Source organism: Grus americana, chromosome 4, assembly GCF_028858705.1.
Source record: "Grus americana isolate bGruAme1 chromosome 4, bGruAme1.mat, whole genome shotgun sequence".
NCBI classification, from domain to species: Eukaryota; Metazoa; Chordata; class Aves; order Gruiformes; family Gruidae; genus Grus; species Grus americana.
In genome coordinates this window covers 15,776,423-15,799,782 of record NC_072855.1, presented here as the reverse complement: position 1 = coordinate 15,799,782, position 23,360 = coordinate 15,776,423, and the positions used below count along the sequence as shown (strand labels likewise).

Here is a 23,360-nt window from a genome sequence, read left to right as displayed (position 1 = left end):
TGTATTATTTATAATTTCATCAGACATTTCATTGTTTAATGCCAGTGTGTTAGAGTGTGCCTGTGGGGACTGGAATTCCAGCTGTTGTTGGGCATCCTGGATTATGGTTTGTGTGAGTACAGGTTGGTTTCATTTTGTTTTGCTTTCTCAATGTCGTTCAGTAAATAAGCCTTTCCCAGCTGCATTTGTGTGCTGTGCTTGTCACTGTGACTGCCAATGATTTTTATAATTGAATTAATAGAGCAAGAAAAATCCAGTTAGGGGGGTTCTCCTGTCCCATCCATTTTATCATTTCTCCTTGTATCCAGGAAATAGCTATTTATAAAGATGTTTGAGTCCAAATTAACAGCTTTTACTTAAAAGGAAGTAAAATTAATTGCTATCAATTTTCACACTTGCACAAAGATTAGGAAGCCTGAACACAAGTGTTAAAGAAGATGAAAGATGATTTAGTGCACAAAGCAATAAATTCATGGTTCAGTGAAACTTCATGTGATCTTAGGCAAGGCTTTAAATTTATCTTTTCATGTATGTTTTATTTTTCCATTGCTAAAAATAAGAATAGTATTTGCGTAATTTACTGGGAAGAGAATTAGTCAGCAAATGATCTGTTAATTATTGCAAAGTGCTTATAAACTGTCGATAATGGCCAGGTAAGAATCCGACTGTCTACATAACCAGCAAGAGTGAACAAACTGTCATCTTTCCAGGAGGAGCTTGTAATTTCTTTGGGCAAAGTAAAAACTGATCAACCAAAGATGTGAAATTAGAGAACATTAAAGTCCTGTGAGGTGATGCTTTTTAGAGAGAGTGGCATTAATTTCCTGAAGCTGGGCTGTCATTCTCCATACCAGTATGCACAGAAGCGTTTCATGTTCTTCCATTCACACCCTCACTTGATTTGTTAAGCTTACCGTAAGGGTGTGTTTATGTAGGTCTGTACGCTGCAGACAGTGAACAGAGATAGGTGGTAAAATCATCTGCACAGAGGTCTGTACTGCGACATCTAAACTCCTTGTGCCCAGGTTAATGCATTTCAAGTTAACTTGCCTGTGTCTTTGCTATGCCACTCTCTGCCGTCTAGATGTATCTTCAGTGTACTTAGGGACTTGAGTTGCAGAGTGGGGAGATGACAGTCAGCTCCTGCCTTTCATTCTCTTCTCTTGCTTTCTGTGTCCCTTTTAAAAAAGGAAAAAAAAGGCAGAGTTGTTTTAATTGTAAAATAATCCTACAAGGTGATTCAACTGGGTATTTGCTGAATAATACCATCTTTTTTGAATACTTGTTTCCAAAAATGACTGCATTAGAGGTAGGGGTAAGAAGTATAGGTGCCTGACAGAAGGGATCAGATTCTAACTATCAGTGTAATCTTAGTCTGTTCAGTCAAATGATAAATGGTTGCATGAATTTCTGCCAAGAATTTATTGAAAAATGAAAATGGGAAATTTCTAGCTGAGAAAAAAATATTCTTATTTTCTCTTTAACTGTCTCTTCAAGCTGTGTAAACCAGTCATCTGTCATCTTAGTTTTGAAAAGAAACTTGGGTGTATTCTTTTTTTTCTTCATAAGAGATTTTACTTTGGTATGAAAAGATGCCTGCTGTTTGTACTTGCAAAGGTTAACGTATCTTCTTAAAAACAGTCTGTCATCTACCAAACATTGTACATGCTTGTTATTAGGTGAGAATCCTGTCACACTGTGTCCTCTCTAGTTAGCTTGACTTGGTGTGCTGAGACGGAGACGTTTGCTTCTGGCTGCTCTTCTTGTTTTTTGTTGAAATCTATTTTAAATCTTGGAAATGTTAACCATATTAGCCTTTTGTCTTCTAAAGATGCCCAAGAACCACTATGTTTCATAGCTTTAGAAAAAATGCTGTAATCCTTTATTATTTAACAGTCTTTGAAAGTCTCATTTTATATGGTATGTTTTTATGTAGAAAACAATACTGAGACTATAGCTACCTCCATAAATACGGATCAAAGAGAACTGGTCATGCTAAACACATTCTTTCTTACTATTTCCTGTGTTAGAACAAACTATTAGCATCATCAATCTGATTTTATTGTATGAAGTACCTTTATTCTAAGCAGTTTATCACAGATTTTGTGTCTTCGTATGTCATTCTTTGAGAGGAAAGAGAATTCCACATAGGCTTTGTACAAACAAGTGGAGGCCCATAAGAGAGGTATGCATAAAACCAGGCAACCCTCACTTCACAGGCAGGACACCTTTTTGTTTTTAACTGAAGACCTAGGAATTGCTCACCTTTCATTTCCCAGATTAGGCATACACTTTCTAGTTTTATATCTGTAGGAATTTGTCTTTTGGTGTAGAAGGAGCTCAGATCATAGATTGGGCATTGAGAAAGTACATTTTTCTTTAATAATTGACAAGCATATTTGCTGATAATTCTAATTTTTTTAGAGGAGGAAGTGTTACAATGTTTTGTGTAAATTACAAGAGTTTTTAAGCTATCAATTTTTTTTTTCTTTCTGAACCTAGTAATTTCCTGTTGTAGCTGGAAAAGTTAAGTACAGTTTTTTAAGTATTGAAGTGCAGGACCAGCTATTATTATTCTGCCTTAGCAAGTCTTCTAATACGTTTGATTTGTTACTATGTCCTCATGGGGAAGAATCAGCAGTAGAGTGTACATGACAGTGAGAAAGTAAACACATGCTTGCAATCAAATTAATGTATTTCATCTGTCTTCAACTAATAACAATCTGTCATGCTATCTATCTGAGAAGGGGCATAAACAGTTTATTTTGTGTTTGGAATAACTTCCTGGAGGTAGTTAATGTGACATGTAGTTTGTCTGACATGAGTATAACCAGATCAACACTCTAGATGTTTTCTTGATAACCTAAAAAAATTACTGAGAAAATCTGTACTGGAACTATATTTATATTTCGTTTTGAGCTTCCTTAAATCAGAGTAGTGGCATAGTTTTCAGGACTTCCATGAAAGAGTTTTCTTTTCTTGGCAGTTATACAATTTTAGTGTGAGAAAAAGATTGAAAGTATTAATAAAAATTTAACTACAAAAAGGTGCAGTTTGCACTCCGTTTAGGTTTGAATATTCGAGAAGTGTGTGCTGTAGTAATTTCAAAGTACCAAATCAAAACTGATTTTTAGAAAGCTAGGTAACACCCGAAGTTTGGTAGTACTGCAGACTCAGTACAATTTGTTGTCAAATTTATTTATTATTATTTCTGCATAATTCTGGTTATTCTTCTGTTATTATATCAGCTAATTATTATTAATAACATCAGATATATGTTATATCAGATGATTTTTTGTCTACGTAGAAAGAACCTTTGTATCTAATTGGAAAATGAAAGTGCACTTCTTTGAAGTTCTAAATAACCCATTCAAATATTCTTTAAAAGCTAAGGCATAATGAAATAGCTCCATTTTTTAGTGGTAAGGCAGTAGGTGACTGGTAAGCTGGGCAATAAAAAGCTAGGGAGGTTTTTTTGTTGTTTTTTTTTTTTTCTATTTTCTTTGGAGAGATGGCAGAATTAGAATTAAAACCGGGTAATATTGCTTATGGCAGAAGAGGCTTGAAAGGGGTTCCTTGTGGCCAGGGCTGTGGGACCTGCCAAGCCATGCTCTGCTGAGGTGCTGTGGGGCAGAGGTCTGATAAACTGGGCAGTAAATCCTGTTACCCAGAATGCTGCTCCCAGTATTCATCATGATTTCTCTTTTATTTTTTAGAACAGTGGATATTTTGGCACATCTTAGAGAAATCCCATTTTTATTCCTCTCTTTGTGCACTTTTGCTTATGCATGGGAGAAGCAGAACGTTCACACTCTGAAATTAAACGGACTGCACTTGTTGAGCAGTGCATTACGGCATGAAGATACCACTGTAGAACTAGTATCTTCATCACTCTGTTGGGTTTTCAGGTGCTCAAGCTAGGTTTGTTCTTAAGAAATTAGTCTGAAATTATACCAAAAAATAGGATGAAAAAGAGATCATCGTATACAGCCCCCTTTTTTATGACCCTGGAGTATTTTCAGAAGAGAAAATATGTACATAATTTTAAGCACATGTAAATCAAATTAATAAATTATTAAAGCATTTTACTTGTCATGTCTGTGTGGGCTAATCGTGATAGCTCATTATTTAAACATTGTGTAATTGTATACCTTGTGTGAACAGCTGCAAATACTTTGCAGAAAGATTTATATTTCGTTTTTCACAGCATACTATAAAAGAATATATTTTTGTGCAATACGGTAGATTAATATAGATGTTTACTTATAAATTTAAAACTATCCTTGATTATATTAAAATATGAAATAGTTATCATATGCATAACTACAAAACCAGATAGTTGCAAATTCATTTATGTGTTTGTACCAATTTTAATGGCAAATACTCTAATTAACAATAAAAGAAAAAGATTAGCTTAAATAGGAGAACTGCCCCTTTGTAACAGTTACTTGCAGTTACTACAATTGCAAGCTTTGAAAGTGAAAGACGGTCAGATTTGGGTGGAGAGGCATCCCTTTACTGAAATTCTCTGAACTGTCTCATGTTTCTTTTCATACGTATGGTTTAGAAAATAGTTAGGTTAGTTATTGCTGGTGTAGTCATCTACAGTGACTGTATAGTGCCTTATAGTTTGCAAGTGTAATCTCACGATCCAGGAGAAATGCCAACAAACTATTAAACATTCAGACTTGCTTAACATGCATTATGCATGGCACTCAGCTGTTTATGCCATTCTGAACAAGTACTGTCACTATTTTTTCAGCTGCTTGGAAGTACCTGTACAAGTTATATATTTGTGTTTCTTCCAGAATTACCTGAAAGGAAGATTCATGCAAAATGGATGTTTTCCGGCTTTAAAAAAAAAAAAAAAAAGTAGTTTTACATGGAGTTCTTCTCCAGTGATGTTATGAAAGAAGAGACTGGCAGCCCTGTGGGAAAGGGAGATAAATAGCATGAGTAGCAGGCTTTACATTCTGCATAAATGATGTTTTGTTGTCTTTTTAGAGTATGTGCAGTTATTTGCTCGAGTGACAATATTTAAATAAAAATATGCAATTATTACATTTTTGGCATTTTGAAAGACAACAAAACCAGAACATTCATCATTCTACTAAGTGATAATACATATTTTAAAATGCTTACTGGCTTCATGTTTGTACCAGTTGTATTACTCTAGTAGATTGTTATGCATATTTTTATGTAATTTATTTTAAGACAATACAGCTGTGGGATTTGGTATCACATTTTATTCCTTGAAGCAAACTCTGGCTAGCTGATTGCATTTGTTCTGGTTCCTTTCAGTGAAGCAGGTGAGCTAAAGGATTATTTAAATTGCCTGACTGTTGTTTTTCCACATTTGTATGGTGTAATGGAATGGAAATGATCATTTCTTTGCACAATGGTGCTACGTGGCTTGTTGCAAGCCTTTTTTATCTTAAAGGAATGGTACATGTATCTAAATAGTGTAAAAGAAATATATTTGGCATTAATTTATTTACCATTAAGTGGTTCCCAAGTCTCAAGTCAAAACATAGCAGAATTATTTAATCAAGACTGGATTGCTGTTGAACAGCTGTGTGTGGGTAGATTGCAAAGCACCCATTTGTGTTTTATCTAGCACTTTATCTAGTGTCTTTCTATTCCCTTGCTGCTAGCCAATAAACTAAAATTTCAGTGACTTATTCTTAATTTCTCAAAGTTACAGAGAGATTTGACTTTGAATAACTATTTATACTGTCTCAAGTGTTTGTTCAGAATTTTTCTATCGTGTGGTATCTAGCCTTGCAGACAGTCATTTAAAATACAGTTTCCTTCTCCATTTTGAGTTAGCACTATCAGCTTTTCACTGCAAATAAGTGATGTACAGCAGGAATTCAAAGGATGATGAAAATGTTGTTTATCTAAATAAAGATGTGGTCCAATCAAATCTCTCTGGTCCTAACTTAAACCGACTATGTTGTCCTTGTCATCTTTGAAATGTCACTTTCTCTCCACAGTGGTGACCATGATGATGTTTATCTCTTTTTCCTTACATAGATTCTGCAGTTTTCTTCTTTATATCTTTTTCCTTATGTAGATTCTGCAGTTTTCTTCTTACCTGTTTTTTTTTTTTTCCCCCTCACATTTTCAGGCGTGCCTGAAAGGGAGTGTCTTTGGGATTTCTGTAGGAGTTTCATACTTGTCTCCTATATTCTGTTTTCTTTTTTCACCTCACTAGATATCTGTTTAGTCTCCCCTACAAATCAAAACTGAACTCTCCAGAGTTCATAAGAAACAAGTCTTTTAGCAAGCCTTACCTGCTTTTGCTACAGCAGACAGTGATCTATGCTGGTTTCATCTACAAGGTGAGATTTTTTTTCACTTGAATCTCTCTGGCTTGGTGGAAGTCCTAATCGTGCCAGTATCTTTATGGGATACCTGCACATACAAACATGTATAGATCTTTTAGTTGTAGAGCACCAATTTCTCTTGCTAGCTTTGATTGAAATGATTCTTCACACCAGACAAGCTTAAAGGTGGTTTGGTTTGATTCCAGAGATACTTTTTGGTGAATATCTGGCAACTTTGGTTGTCTTGTTTGTTTTTTGTTTTTTGGGTGTTGTTTTTTGGAGTTGTCACACAAGCTTTTAGTGTGTATTCCAGGCATAAAAATGAGCAAATGGCAGCAGCCCATATTGTGGATGCTTTTTTCTTAGAAAGGGACTTCAAAATGACTTTGGGGCTGATGAGCCCCTTTTTCTGTCCTCATCAGGCCAATCAGTGAAACAATACTATGACCTATCTTTCTCTCTCTCCCCCCGCCATTGCTCGTGATGTCCCTCTGCTTCTCCTGATTTCAGTTTTCATGTGGTTTATTTAAGTATTCAATTTAATGCAAATATACCAAGTGGCTCCTGTATAGTCAAGGAAGTAGCAATGTTCTTGTACTCCTTTGACATTTTAACTATTGCTTTGCTAACTCCTACTTTAAGTGCTATTCCTGTTGGTCTCATTTTTAAGACATGATCCATCAAAGAAATTCTTTCACTGCATTCTGTAAAATTTACACATCTTGGGGTTGCTTTAGATTTTCATGATCAGAAAACTTAATTTATTAATGTAGATAGCAGAGTTTGTATCCAAGCACTTAATTCAAAGTGCTGGTTTGTCACATTTGTGTCATTTAGAGATTCACTGTTTGCAAATGGTTGTATGTCTTTTCACTTTTCAAACTGAAATCCTTGTGTCTCTTTTTGACATCCCATTGTGAATTTCTAGCCATCAATTTAAATTCTACGTGGTGAAAATGGAGCTATTTTCTCCTTCTGTTGTCTTCTTTCTCATTTACTTCAGATGAGGACGATGACTGTGCCATCTGACACATAAACTTCACTGTGAGCCTTTCTCTAAATGTTTGTTTGATGCGTGTCCAAATCTTGCAGATTCTTTCTTTGAAACCTTTGTTAGATATGGCCCATCATAACCATTACCACAGTTAAAATGTTCTTATTTTGCATCTTAATTTCAGTAATTCCTTTTTCTTGGCCAATGCAATGTTATCTAGTCATTTAGAATATTCTACAAGATCATTTTCCTGGTTTGTAAAATCAAACTGTATTTATGTATCTGATTCTCTTGCTTTCTATCCAAAACTTTTTTGTCTTTGCCTTTAAACTTTTCATGGCTTAAGTGCATTCTATTATCATCCTTCATCCCAAGATATCTATTCCTGCTGTTAATTGGCTCATCATATGAGCCCACGTTGGCCAGCTGTCAGTTTTCTTTCTATAAAGTCCCTACATTCCTTATAAACATCTTTTTAGAAAATAATTTTTCTCCTCCAAATCCCTCCTTAAAGTCTTTTTGCTGTGATGTCTAAACAAAAGCCGGACAAGACTTATCTCCTGGTGTGCTAAGAATTCTGCCTGTTGAGCTGACCAACATCAGATGTTCAAAAAAAAAAAAAAAAAAAAAGAAAAGACTGGAGGGTAACTATTGACTGTATTTTAGCTGATCTTCAGTAACTGTCTATGACTGTGCCCTTAGCCTGTGGCAATGAAAAGTAATTTGAGTTAGCATAGTCGTCTTTCATTGACTGCAAACTGCAACTTTTTATAGTTAAATATTTGTTAACGCTTGAAACCCTTTTCTTGTACTAAAACTGTGCCCTCTTTCATTGAGAGCTAATGTAACATGAATTGCCTTGCATTTACTGTGGGCTGAGAGTGTGCACATGGACAGTTACCTGGCAGTTATCTGGCATAACAGTAACCGTACAGTTCACAGCAGACTGCCCATAATTCAGGAGGCACAAGGTGAAATACTTGTAAGCAGAGAGAGGGACTGAGAATTACACAAAATTCAGAAATGTAATTTTACCTTGATTTTCAATTCCAGTCTGTTAGATTCTAGGATCTTGTGTGCTTTTAATTTCTCTACTGTAGTAAAGTATATGCTCCGCTGATGGTATATTATTCTTGATGTTTCTTCAAATAGAAAACAGGAGGTATTTGAGGATATGATTTGCAATATGGCAGTGGCATTTTCTTCTTGCAAATTCATCAGCATGCTGTTGTGTTCTTCCACTCCTGGTTCTTTCCTCCCTGGGAAAGAGACTTGGAGAGAGATTGTAACTTGTGACTTTGCCTTTATGGACTTGCATAAGCATGTCATGGTATTGTAGAGGGATACAGTGTAAATGCTATCTATTTATTTATTTTTGTTGTAATCGTGTGTAGGTTTTTAGAGTTCGGGTATAGTCGAAGAAATACAGTGAGTGAAACTTGGAGGTGGGGTTAAGGTTCCTGTAAGACCTTGTCAAATAAAAATAAAGAAAATACATATTTATTGTTCCCAAAAGAGTAATCTCACTGTTGTGTCTTCCAAGCTGCACTTAAAGCTAATATGTGAAGAGTAAAAATAATAGCTAATAATGATATGGTTTAGTGTGCTGTATTTTATTCTTAAAAGCATTTCAGCAGAGGCTCTCTTCTGGTAGTTATTTTTTAGAGAAAAAAGCTAAGTAGCTGTTATGTAGACTGCATGAGTTCTGAAGAAAATTGTTATCGACTTTGGGTTTTATCTAACTAAATGTATTTGTTCTTCCTATTTTTTAAGAAACTGTATATTCTGCACTTAGTGTTATGAAAAACTGTACTACAAACATTAGTGTTAATAGCTTAGTATTTTAGTCCTTCGCAAATTAATGCCTGTGGTAGCTGGATGATTTTAGGCCTGTTCTTATAAACAAGGCCTTACTGATGTGCAAGGAACAGTAATATGTGGCAAAAACTCCACGTTAACCAAGGTAAGCAGTATAAATGGGGTGTAGGAATCCCCTGTTAGACTGAAAATCTCCAAGAGAAAATCTCCAGAGCCTACAAATTAAAGACCTCCAATATCATTTAAAAATAAAGCCTTTTATGTAGTAGGAGAGCATTTTTTCAGCTGATAATCAAATGACACTATTATGCAGGCTTACTAGATTTGCAAATTTACAAGTTTTTACAAGTCAGTTGGGTCCCTTCCTCAGGAAATCAGTTTAAGTTTTTTTTCCTGTATTGACTCAAAGAGCCTGGTTGTCCTTAAATCCTTCTGAATATATTTGCCTTATAATTTGACGGCATTGAGTCAACACCCTTATAGGAACTGTAATGCAATAAAAAGAGAAACTGTTCAATATAGTTTCCAGTTACCTTAGGATCAGATTTGGAGAAACTGGAATGTACACAATAAAACCTGTGCAAGACTTGAGTTCCATGTTGTTTTGGAAGCAACCAGTGCTTTTCAACATAAAATACCATTTGAAAGCTTTGCTCTGCTTCCAGTGGTTGTAAAATGATAAAAATGAAAATGCTTGTGACTCTTGAAATACGGATTTTACTGTTTTTAATTTTCTGAACCACACCTTTGTGGAATTGAAAACTTCATATGCAAGTAGCTAAGCATCAATGTTTTTACTGAGTTCATTTTTTATTATAGTGAATGTTTTTGCTCTACCATGTTCTGCAATAAAATTCTTTATAACTCATTTACATTTTTTACTTAGAAAAAATACGTAGATTCAGATGCGCTTGGTGAACTCTATTTTGTAAAAGTCTTTAAATTACACTGGAATCTTCAATATGCATCATGCTTGCAAAGAGAATGCTCAAAATTTAGTTCTGTCGTAGGTTTTTGTATGTAGTTAGCAGGAAAGTTGTTACAAATTTCTTCTGTGTATCCAGAAATAAATTTGTCCTTTATTTCAGATATAAATTTGTTGCATTTGACTGTATAATTTTAATTGTGGTTTCATTTTAGTTTTGCAAATAAAATTCATCTGAGCTAATTAGTTATTTTTATTTTTTTGCAAATATAAAAAGAAATTTATATTTGTATACATCTGTAAAGGAAAAGATTACATCTAATGCTTTTCCAAGGTATAATGTCTGAGACAAGTAACTAAATGGGCTCCACTGTAGTAATTTTTCCTTTTTTTTTTTTTCCCCAACTTATTTTTAGTTGACTTGGAGCATATGCGCACAGTGAAAGTTGACAAGCACCAACGATTTTGTCAGGAAAACAATTTCAGTAGCCATTTCGTGTCAGCCAAGACAGGAGATTCTGTAAGTATGAAAAATAAAATCCTTATAGATGTCTTTTTTTTTTTTTTTTTTTTAAAGCCATTATTCTGGGATACGATGTAGCAGTTTTATTATTCTTCACACATAAAACCATTGAGAACTTTGGCTGCTGCTGGTCCTTTTTGCCTACATACTTGTGTAAAAAATAGATCTTTGTATAAGTATATATGTTCTTTATTAATTACAGTGGCTTCTCATCCAATTTGCAGTTTGAGGTATAGATTTTAATATGGAAATGGCCTAGCTTATACATCAGCATGAGAACTGTGACCAGCTGGATCTCTGCTGTCAGCCTGTAGTTAAATGTATTCCTTCAATCCAGGTGGAGTCCCATTTATAGACCATCAATATAGAAACTTTCAGCAGTTGATAGTGTCACAAGAGCCTGTTGTGATCAAAGTTTTTAATATGGATCCTGAGCCATGAGACAAACTCCCTCTGCAGGTCCATTGAAATTTGAACATTCTGGTATTTGTAATGCTTTGCAGAGCACATTTTTGAACAATCTTCTGACTTTGAGCTAACTGCGTTATTTGTTTTAGTTGGAAGCCTATTGAAGAAAAGGTTCTTTTTCAGTTGACTGTATCAGTCAAATTAAATCACACTGTATTGTTTTGCTTGATTTCTGTCACATACCTAATGACTTTGTCATTCCCATAAAACAGTCCTGTATCTGTCTCCTATTTATGACAACATAATTTACTTTATTTTTATGTTATTGAACGGTAAGACCATGTTCAATTACATGGAAGTATAATTCTGTAACGTAAATGGAATCGCTTGTTGTTTTAAGATCTTTGAAACTTCTACATTGGACTACCTAATTTTATAAGATAATAGCTATTCTGTAAAGTCTAACAATACTGCTGTTACAAATCCAATGAATCCTGATTTTCCTTATAGTTTGTGTTAAATCTTTGGCATAAATTTTTGTTTAATGTGTGAAAAATCAAGTTTCGTATGCTAGAAACAAGAAAAAATTTATAATACTTCAGTCAATGAAGTATGCATCTGATAAAATGTATTCCTTTGTCAAGGAGACAACTTTTTTGTGGGATTTGGTAATAGGAAGGAAAAGCAGTACTTTTTATAAGGTTGATATACCTAACATTACAAATTATGAAGAAATCTTTATTACCTCTTTTTAATTAATTCAAGACTTACAGCAGCATTCTGTTATATATACTGATTGTCCTTTTTTTAACTTACTGTTTAAAAACAAAAGTAAATCTGAAGATACCTAGAAAGCATTAACCAGAAATCTCTATTTAAAAGTCTACTAACAAAAGAAGTTATGAGGTATAGTTTACAGTAGTTAATTTTTAGTTTCAGTATAGATTTCAGTTAACTCTTTCACTGTTAGTGCACACTGGCCTTTCAAAATCTTCATGTATGTGGGTAGTTGTGCAGGAAAGACAGGGTGTTTATCCTAGACAGTGATTTAAGAAGAGGTTGTCCATTGCTACTGTGGATATAGACTGGAGGAGTCTTAAATACTCAGTTAAGATAAATGATTTGTTTTGTTTACCTCAGATCTTTCTAACAGACTCATTTGCAAAAGATAATTTTATGTACATAGAAAAGCCAGAAAGTGTCCTCAGGGGAGAAAAACCTATAAAAGATTTAGTATAGCTAACTGTCTTACTGTCCATCAAATTGCATAACTAAAGCACTGAACACATGCCTGATGTTTTCTGCATAAAGCATCCTCTTGGCAGGTGATCTAGTTCAGTACACCTGAGAGCCTGGTGTGGGTTAAAGTAGGTCTCTGGAAAAGGTAAGGCTGTTCAGGATCTCCTTTCTTGCTGCGTGGATGCTGGTAGAGTAGACCAGTACTTGACCAAGTAGTTCAGAGAAAGAGATTATTTCAGAAGCTACGGTGGCTTGTTGGTTGTGCCACTAATTCGTTACTAGTTTCCATGTCAGGTTTAAGAAGAGATTGTGTAAATGGTATTTTTTTGAATTTTCATTGAAAAATATTAAAAGCACTTACACAGGCCTTATCTTTTGGGGGTGGCATCTGCATGATGCAAGCAGTGTTTGTTAGTAGGTTAGGTTGTAAGCTCAGTTGAGTAACGATGTAGATACAATATAATGTGTAGCTTGACAATACAGTGTTCAGCAGCAGTGCAAGCTTAAGCTGCTCCTCTTTAACACCTGTTGTGTTCTTTAATCTCATTTAAAATGCCGCTTCCTAAACAATAAGATTGGAGGACTGGATTGAGATGAAGTGAAGGAGTTATTTAAGATAGCATTGCCACCCCATGTTATCTGTCAAACCACGTCCAATTCTAACTCTGCTAGGCTGGTGCATGCCGTACACCGTCTTGCTTGTTCCCTAGATAACTTCTGTTCAGTATAACACTCAGAATGTTTTGCAAGACTCTTCAGAACAAATGTATCATTGCTTGGCTTTTGTATTGTTAATGTTTTTCAAATGTGAGCAGTAGAGATTTTGGTGATGTTGATGCACACTTCTGTTATTCTCAGTTTCAGAAACCTACAACTCTCTTGCACAATAGTCTGGTAATATGTTTTTGTGCTAAACATTACTGAATACCCTTATTCATATTTTATAGCACTGAGAGCAGTATTTGAGAGGTGGGTTGTGTAAAAGCTTGTTTAAACTTAGGTCTCTGGAGGCAGAGTAAAAGTGTTGCTTAACAGCCCAGCAAACTGTTCATTCCTTGTACCATTGTTGAGTTATTTTCTCCAATTCTTAAACAAAATTGAATGTACCAGATGAGGTTATTTTCAGATCTATTTTGCACAGGTCATAATTTTGTATATCTCATTGTTTACAGTTCAAGAATGGTTTGATATATTTGAAAGAACCTCAAGGATGTCTGGTTTTAATCATTTAAATGCAATTTAATTTTTTTCCATAGGTCTTCCTGTGTTTTCAGAGAATTGCTGCTGACATACTTGGCATCAAATTAAACAAAGCAGAATTGGAACAATCACAGGTGATTTTCCAGAAATACATGTTATTTCTTAGTATTTTATTTAGTATTAAAAAAAAATCTCATTGCAAATTAATAACTGTCCTTTAAAGCAAGCTGCATCTGTTGTTCTGAAGACAATTATTTACTTTCACAACAGCTTTTTAAAAACATAATAATTCTTTATTTATCCATCATGATAAACTTGCTGAAACAAGAAAATGTATGTTCAAAAAAATCAGGAAAGAACTTTAGTTTGAGAGCTGTTTGTTGAAAAATAGTACTTAAAATTGTTTTAGAAATTAAAACCTCTCTATATGTATGCATATACAGGTATCATGGGAGACATATATACATTAATTACTGTATGTTGATGTCAGATAAAGTTTTTATCATAATTGTTCTTTTTAATTCTTTACATATTTAAAAACAAATTTCATTTTAGAACACTACAAATTTAAGTGATAGAAGGCATAAGCTTCTGTGAGTGGAAATGTTCCAAATCAGTCTTCACTATAGTCATACAGGAAAAAATATTATTTGTGAGTCAGAGTCAGGAATTAACTATGTCAAATCCTGTGTTTAGTTAATCTCAGAGTTTAGTTTTCATTATATGCCTATATATAATACAGCACAAGAATACTTTCCTCAGTATTGGCTATCTGCCTCAGGGAAGGAATAATGACTTTGTAGTCACTATTTTCTGTTTTATTCTGATGTGCAGATGAGAAAGGAATCCTATTCTGGTTCAGTAAACCCATTCTCAACAGCATGCAGACCTGTGGAACCATGCGTTTGGGTAGCTATTATGGCGCCCTGGCATCTGCAATTATTTTTCTCACTGTACCTGTCCCAAATAATCTCCCCTTAAAGGAGGTGTATAGTTTCTGCCCTTGCATTCTGTGTTTTGCTCTTCGTGTGGTGAGTGTTATCTTGGGGATTTTTCCGCAATTTCCTCTGCACTAAGAAAGGGCCGAAGGAGAGGAGAATGTTTCCCAGCAATAGGTGGGAAGGCCATCAAGAATGTTGTGCCCCATTCTCTGACATGGGTTAGCAGTGAGTTAGGGATGTGAATACAGCAATTTCACTGTGAATGCATGGGAAAATCCTGCTGCATGTCCTGCTCTGAACCGTAGCAGAGCTTTGTTGAGTTCATGCTGTTCAGTAACTGATGTATGCAAAATAGCTCTGATGAGAACATTGTTTTATGACCTTACAAATTAGTGGGGAAAAGATGTTTTCACTATTTTTAAAAATTTGAACTGTAACTATATTAATTAAAATGTGAGTACTTGCTTAACTCTATCTACCAGAGTTGGAAGGCACTTAGTTTTTATCAGTGAAAGTTAGGAGATTGAAAATGTGTTAACTGTTCAAATAAGCAATCAAACAAGAGGTTTTCCAATATAACCGCTTTTCCCTTACCACCCCCTTCTTCCTAGTTCCTGCTTCTAAAAATAATTTTTCTGCCAGGAAGACTGTGTGCATAGGTTTAAACCAAAAACCCAGTTTATACAAACCCAGTTTCAGAAACCTCAAACACAAAGATTATGCTACTGAGGCAACCCTTAATATATAATGACATTTGAGATTACAATACACTTATTTTAAATTTAGTTATTGAACCAAAAGGTAGCTGTTCTAGTGGTGTTATATCGTGGAACTGCTTGTTTGTACCAACATTAAACAAGTACCACAAAATAAGTCAACAAGTTTATTTAAAAGAAAGGCAAAACATCTCTTACCTACAGCTTGGTCTCCTGCTTTTTGAAATATACAATAAATATGTAATTTCCGAAAGTGTTTTGGCACAGCAGTGTTTACAATCTGTGTTGAAGTGGTTAAGTAGAAAACTGTATTGCAAACAGTAAAATGGTAAAATATACTTGTAGTGCATACCCAACAAGCAAAGCTAAGGAGCTTCGGAAAACTCTAATTTATAGGTAGAGAAATATTGTGTCTTTTCATTCATCTTTTACTATGAAGGCACTATCCATCTGTTGTTCTGAGCTCTATGATTATTTGCATATAAATAATTCAGCACATAAAGAGTCTTTGATTTTTCTTGGGTTGTTTAGCTAGCACTGGAACATCAGTCTTAGACCTCTCTGTGCTGTGTGGTGGTTTGTTCCCGTAACTCAGGAGTAAGCTTGTAGATAGGTATGCAAATACCTTAAATTAAAAAGAGAATATGAGAAATGTGGCTATACAAAAAATTGTAGGTTTCTAAAGAAAGTGTCTATTTTTAGGTTGTTTTTAAAGTAAAACCCTCTATATAGCCCTGACTCAAGAGTATATAACTTTCTATGTCAAATTGATATTGGCCTATAAATAGTTAATATGCATAAATTAAATACTCACTGTGACTCACACATTTACTGTTAATGTCAATCCAAGCTATAGTGATAAAAGAAGGTACACTCCTCCCCAAAAAAAAACCCCAAACCAAAAAACCAAGGACAACAAACGAACAACAACAAAAGTAGAAACAAAGCCGGTAAATGGAGTTGGACAGAAAAGAAATTACATTATGGCCATTCAGGTACAGCAGAAGTCACTATGTGTTGCTACACTGTGCACGTAGCTGAAGAGTAAGAGCTGGAAAGCTGCTGCCTGACTTTGCAGGATTCTGCTAATCAAGCGTAGTTTCAATCTGTTTCGAACAAGCAATAGTTCTTTGTTACCAGTAAAACGTTTGCTTCCTTTCAGAGTGCTGTATCGAGTGGGCTGTAGGAATTGCCCAAATTTAAGTTGGTGAGAAACCAATGGGAATTGTATTGGAGTGCCTGTCTGTTAGCTGTATCTAAAGGTTCATTGTTGTATGCAACCAAATACCTTGGTCACTTCTTAAGATAGGAAAGGTAAAGTCTCTGCATAAAATTGGAGAAGGAAAACTTTAACCTTCCTGTCCTCATGGAGATGAATAGAAGGATGTTTCTTGAGAGAAATTTATTAGCCTGCAGTGGAAAAGTCTAATTGAAGTAATGTGTTGATGCTGTTTCCCAAAAGCATGGAGCTGGTCTCTTGGGTGGAGGAGGTGGTGTTAGGTGACGGTGCCATTACTAGGCTTTTGGCTTACCACAGACTTGTATGACAGGTACAGGTTCCTTAGGGAGGTGGTGGGTTGGTGTTTGGTTTTTTGGTGTGGGGTTTTTTTTTTTCCTCTCCCATCTGTAAAGTGGGCACAGAGCTTCCTTAAATTGTGGAACAGTTATGTGACTGTTTTCCGTAACATTTTTTGGCATTTAGTACTCTAGCTATTGGACTACAAAAATAGATAGATAGATAGATGGATGGATGGATGATAGATAAATGCTGTAAAGAAACAAAAAAAAAAGCAATAGTAAGTGCAACTAATCCTTAAATCAGTAAGTACGCAAGTTTCGACTTAAGTTTCATTTTTAAACAAAGAGTAAAATACATTTTAGTTTTTACAAATGTGCACTATTTACACGCTGGATGGTATCTTTGAATTTTCCATATTTTGTGTAATGTGAGGTTTCCTTATTTTGAAAAATGAGAAGGTTGTTGCTGGAATATGTTTGTCAGAGAACATCAGATGTCTTCATTCCACCTAGGTGGTAACAAAGTATAAGATGAAATACTGAGTTTGTATAAAATGTCAACAGTGAAATGCTGTACATGAATTATGTTTTATTATGCATTTCTTCATTATTACTGATTGTCTAATCTTGAGAAGACTCTTTAAAAATGATTTCTCGCATTTTTGATTTTTTGCCTGAAGATCATATTTCTTGTGTTTAAAATCAATTATAATTGTTACAGTCACTAGGAAGATCTTAGAAGTGACTCACAAGTGGCTAGAAAAAAGTAATAGCATTCCCAAACACATTATTTTAATTTGTATGAATCTGTGGGGCTTGACTCATGACATTTGAGCTTTGAATGGCAGAACTGCAGAAGCTCTTGTGAAAAGTGGATGGAGTTCTTGGTCCCCTTCCAATTAACAGCAAAACTTCTATTAATTAACTGCGAGAACAAGCCATAGAAATTGAATTATTTACCATGCATTGTTGTAGAAAACAGCTGCAGCAGTTTAAGATATTAATACAACCCAAGCTATTTGTTACTGCCCTTTTGCTGGAATTTATCACTCCCACAGCAGAATCAGAAAATGGAAGGTGATCATGTGCCTTGGCCACATCAGGGTAAAGTTGAGCAGCTTAGCTTAAAATGCTGCTGAAAGTTGTTTTTAAGTGAAGCTGCCAGACTTTGCGCTGAAGCGGATGAGGTGCAAGTACACGTTACATTCCACCAGCTCTCCTTTGGCAGCAGTGATCTCCAGCAGAGGAATAGGACAGACATTTGGGGGTGGTAAGTTTTTAAACTATCTCAGCTAGAGCTACTAAACCTTGTCTGTTAACACGCTGAGATGACTGTTAATCAAACCTTTATTTGGTCAAAACTGTGGTGAAACAAAGAACTAGATTGCTCTTTCTGCGTGACTGGAAAGTAGAGAATGTTTTTGAAGTGGAACAGTTCCAAAGTAAGAAAATTGCAGATTCTGACTTATTTTCAGTCCTCAAAACACTCTCCCTTTTAAATTGCAAGGGTCTTATGAAATTTGAGGAAATAGCTTCTTTACTAATCAAATGTTTTTCTTACTATGTTTTTTACTTCCAACTGTAGTGTAAAAACTGCATGGGGTACAGCTTTGTTCCTTGGCATTGGCAAAAGCTAGCATTTTTGTAAGTGATGTGTAGTTTTCTCTTTAACTAAATGCCAGTTCAGCAAATTAGGGTGTGTGTGCCAGCTTTGTGCAATAAAATGTTTGGCAGATAACTCAGATCTGGAATTCAGAGCACCTGCACCAAGAAAGGTTATTTCTCATGATTGACAGTGCTTTGAACCATGGCAGTGATGTGCCTGACATAGAAACTGATACAAAGAAGCCCAAGTTTTTAATTACCGCAAAGTTAATAAAAGGAATGTTGCAGTGGTTTTTTTTTACTCTTATTTAGATGAAATTCCTTTAGAAAATCCAAGTCATTTATGATAGTCAGTTGCTTGCTACATGTGCCTAAGCATGGGTCACTAACCTGCCTGTGTTTATAGGATGGGGTTTAAACCAATGTTTTGAGGAACAATTAATTGCCTACTGATTGCAAGACTTTTTTTTCTTCCCCCCCCCCCCCCCCCAGCTCTAGTCAAAAGATTTGTATGAAGAAACTAGGTCCTGTGAGGTCAGATAACACTGTTTAATGCTAAAACTCCTACTACCGCCTTACATGGTATTTGACAACCTTTCCCTTGATAACATCAGACCAGGAGTCCAGTAAATCATGAGTGTTGTCCACTAGATAAGATAATACGAATGTGATCAATTAAACTCAAGAAGAATACATCAGCAGCTAATAAATCCAGATCCCTTACCAGCCAATTCAATTATTGTTGCTTGTTTGACATACAGGTTTTATTTACAGAGGTAATCTTTAACATATACTGTTTATATATTCATATAATCCAGTTTATATATTGTTTCCTTTAAAATAATAGTATTTATTAAGTTATCCATTCATTTTAGCCTTGAAAATATGTTGTGTAACAGTTGAGGTATATAAGAAAAAATTATTAAACTGGTTTAGGGTATCTTTCATAGCACACCTACCTCCTCTGTTACTTCTTTGCTGAAATTGTTCTATGAATTTTTTTCCCCTTTGCATGAACACTGTATTAATAGTGAGAAAACTTTCAACAGTTTTGTTTGCCTTTAAGGGGAAAAGTGAGAGCCTTTTATTTTGATATGAAGTAAAGAAAAATCAAAGCTTTGCAGCAAAAAAAAGAAAAAAATCAAAGCTTTTTGTGAGGTTGTTAATTTATGTCACTGTTTTTGATAATATATGTAGTTATAATACGATAGTTATGCCATGGAAAAGATGCATGTGTACATCTCATGCACTTGTTACAATTGTAGATAGGAAGCTGACTAATGTAATATTTAAGTACCCTAGACTTAAAGTAATAGGCCATCGTCATCTTTTCTTCCACTGAATTGCCTTCCTTCTGTCCCTTCTCTTGCTTTCATAGACTTTCGCTGATTGCATGTATGAGTATTTCACTTTGGTGCTTTCAAAGGGCATGTCCTTGAAGAAGCTTGAGAAGCATCCCTGATGCTGACAGTGCTGCTTTCAGCTAGACATGTTGCTCCTGTTGTCTGAAAAGAAATGCACTTTCATTTTGCTTCTGCATAACATTTTATGTCATTCATTCATTCTTTTCAACTACTGATCAATCTCTCAATTTTTTTCCCTTCTCTTCTCTTTTTACATTCTTCTCCCTCCTCTCTATCCATTATGTTGAAACATGATTAACAGCATGTTGTCAGGGCAGAACTAGTGAAATATCCTGAAGAAGATAACCAACGTCAGAGCACTTCCAACTGCCAGAGCAAAGTCTGCTCAATGCAGTAGTTCAGGTATTGATGGAAAACTTGGGGTGTTTTTCAAGCTGCATTGCTTTTACATGGAGTAACAACTGTTACAGTGAGTTCTGTTGGAAAAATATATTTTGTATTGTTAAGCACTTGTAATACTTAACATGTTAATTTGGAACTCTGTGTAAAATTACATGGTGTTTCTAATAACCGGGTAGTTCATAAAAACTTTGAAATACTTCCTGATACTGTATTAGGAAGGTCCTTCAGTGCTGTATATTCAAAATGTTACATAGCTGTCTCAGATGGAATGGACACAAATTGGAATCTCATTTCCTTCTCATCATGTAGGAGAGACCAACAGTCTTATCAAATGCTTTATAAATAGAATGGCTAGTATCTGTTGGATCTGTATTAGAAAATAAGTATTTATGGTATGCAGAAGTTCTTTTTATGTTAATTTAGTCTTTAGTCAGTCTGCCTATCAAAGCTTTTTTGAAATATGATTGTATTTGAAATTTGCTTTGAATTCTGTACATATTTTCCTGTGAAGTGCTTGGAGTAAAGATGGAAAGATAAACTTATGTACAATTTCCAATTACAGTTTAGGCAGTTATTCTTAAAAAATGCATGCCATAGTCTTTGTTAACAACTATTGTTTTATTATTTCCATACAAAACAATTTTAATGGAAGTAAAACTATTCATTGCTTTTGCAAAAAAAGTCATGCTCCATTTGCAGTGTTGTGAAAACCTACCAAGGCACTTCCTTCTGCTTAGTATGGATAAACTGGTATTTATAACAAGAGTTAGCACCTGATAAGACATTCTGTAAGGTAATGAAAAGACCCCTAAACAGTGTCTGTTTTGCCTGATATTTTTCCCTTCATATTTCATAGTAAAATATCTGTTGAATGCTTTGCCAACATGAAGATTATATTTTTTGATTGTTACTGTGTTTTCTTTTATGACAGAGGGTGGTGAAGGCAGATATTGTCAACTACAGTCAGGAGCCTGTGACAAGAACAGTTAATCCTCCTAGAAGCTCAATGTGTACAGTTCAATGACCATACTATTCTTCTCTGTTTTGATACCTTTGGCGGTCCTCCTACCTTGACACAGGCCCTGGGATTACCAGGAACTTTGTTTTAACAGTGACCATGGCAACAATGCAATTAGAGGTTTCAAAAACGTCTTGCACCATTGTACATTGAGAAGCAGCAGGCAGTTTTTTGACTGGACGAAATAAAAACCTGAAACCACACACTTTGCAAAAAATAAGATATATATTCTTTTAAATTATATTTAAATAAAGCAGTTGTAACTGTGTTTATATGTTTCCTCCATGTATTTGACTGATACCGAAATAAAAATGGATGAAGAAGTCCTGCATTCAAAATACTTTTAAAGACATCACCATGGAAGGCTATTTTGCCAAAGCATTTTAATAATTTTTTTCTCTCTTTTTTTTTTTTCCTGTGATATGAACTAACACTCAGCAAAATGTAACTTGGAGATAATTTTAAGCACGTAACATATTTCATATAGGGATAATTTGGAAAGTATTCAATTAATTATATACAGTGCAAAATGTATAAATTGTATCCAGTAAGAAACAGTGCTTGAAATAAAGCTGTAATATAAAAATAGTTACTTTTCTGAAGTCTCAAGTTGTCTCCATGGATACTTTGAAAAGCTACTGGTTTTGTGTATTTTTATTACCACATCAGCATTACTTCTTGCAGTAGTAGATACACTCATATGTCTTCATGAATATGGATGAACCTCAGTCAACAGTCTGGGCTGTAAAAGTTGAGTGATACATTCAGCATGCATTAGAAACTGTTGATAGATCAATTAGGATCAGTCATTTTTAATAACTAACTGAATGACTTTTGGCCTCGTATTCTTTTCTTTCTAGTTCAGAGTAAATGACAAATAAAAAGTTGTCTGCTCTGTGATCATCACATTTCTCCTCTGTTCCTTTTCTAGCAGTCTCTTTTAGATATGCAGTTCTCTGCTGGCACATCTGAATAGAAAGCAAAGGAGAGAAAAAAAATTAAGCCAACTTGATTCCAAACTAGAAATCTTTTCCTGTTTTAACTCTAGAATGTGTTTTCTTACAAACTACAGCAAAATGTTTGGAGATCTAGGAAATTAATGAGGCTGAGTGAAGGAAGCTTGTCTATCGCAAGTGAAAATGATAAGGTCCTTCAAGTGAGTGTTCCTATTAAGCTGTTCAAGCAAATGCTTAATGGTTGGAACTATTAAACTATTAATAGTTTAATAAAATAGTTTAACTATTTTAACTATGTTAAAAAAGTGCAGATGACAAAAATGTGCTATTATTATTTTGGTATATTCCAAGTTCATTGAAAACCTAAATTCATTTTTAAACCATTCAACATGCAGCTTGACACACAGTTTTATAACTGCATGATAAGGACTTAGTATTGTAATATTTTATCATTCAAATGCGGGAAATTCTAAGAAACAAGCTGAGATATTGAGAAATTATTCTACACTAAGGTAGGTGTGAATTTGCAGTAAATTATTTATTCCAGGATTACAGTCTGTGTTCTTGCTCCCGTCCCATGGAGTTCGTGTCCCCCTGCATAGCTTTACCTTATAGTTAAATGCAACTGAAGGTGAACTGTCTTGCACTACCACAGATGAGAACTTCTGTTCAAACAGTTTTTCTGAAGTAGCTGATGAGTTTACAAGTTTATGCTCTCCAAAGCACGTGGTAAATTTGTTGCACCCTCAGGTTTCTTGGTGTGTTTGTGTCCTGAACTCTGCCCATATGTTCAAATATGCACGAGAACTGCCCCCTCTCCGAGGAGCTGAGCACAGCCTGGCCCAGGCAGATGTCTGGAGCCATCTCTGGTGCATGTGAGTCAACTTCATAGTCCTGCTTCCCAAGTAATAATAAGTAGCATGGACTTAAAAAGCAGACTGCTTTTCTCTTAAAAACTTCTGTAGTCTCACTTTTCAGAAGAAAATGCTTTTTCATGTGATACCTGTCCCAGTCCAGGGTATTTTACAGATGGATTTTATGTCTCCATCTCATCACGATCTTTTATTCTCAGTGCCTGTTTTTCTAGCTGTCTTTGACTTGTACATCCTTTTGTGTTTTACTCCCATTGATCTTTTCACCATTTTCTATGTTAAAGCCCTACATCCTCTGAAGATATTTTTGTTTACATTTCCAAGCTGCTCTCATTCTTCCTCCCTACCATACGTGTATATTATTTATGCTAACCAGGAATCTCTTGTCTTCTGTGCCCCCAGCCCCTCCTTTTGCTGCCCCTCTTAACCTCCTCAGATTTTCTGTATTGTATACTGACTTCCACTCTCCCTGCCTTTCCCTACCCTTCCCTCCCCATTTAGATCCATTACCTGTCCACGTTTTAATCCTTAC

At 35.0% G+C, this 23,360-nt stretch overlaps 1 protein-coding gene across 3 annotated transcripts in view; it reads left to right on the top strand.

Annotated features, from left to right (window-relative positions):
- Window positions 1-21,588, top strand: part of RAB28 (RAB28, member RAS oncogene family) — a 68,792-nt gene extending 47,204 nt beyond the window's left edge. For 2 of the 3 annotated variants that reach the window (XM_054825325.1, XM_054825323.1), the window contains 4 exons: window positions 10,483-10,586; window positions 13,493-13,570; window positions 19,882-19,982; window positions 20,914-21,588. In XM_054825325.1, coding sequence (XP_054681300.1) covers window positions 10,483-10,586; window positions 13,493-13,570; window positions 19,882-19,977 — 278 coding nt within the window. In that variant the 3' untranslated portion in view covers window positions 19,978-19,982; window positions 20,914-21,588. The remainder of the gene's footprint in view (window positions 1-10,482; window positions 10,587-13,492; window positions 13,571-19,881; window positions 19,983-20,913) is intronic. The other variant, XM_054825324.1, reaches the window with a different exon arrangement.
- The last annotated feature ends 1,772 nt before the right edge of the window (window positions 21,589-23,360 follow it).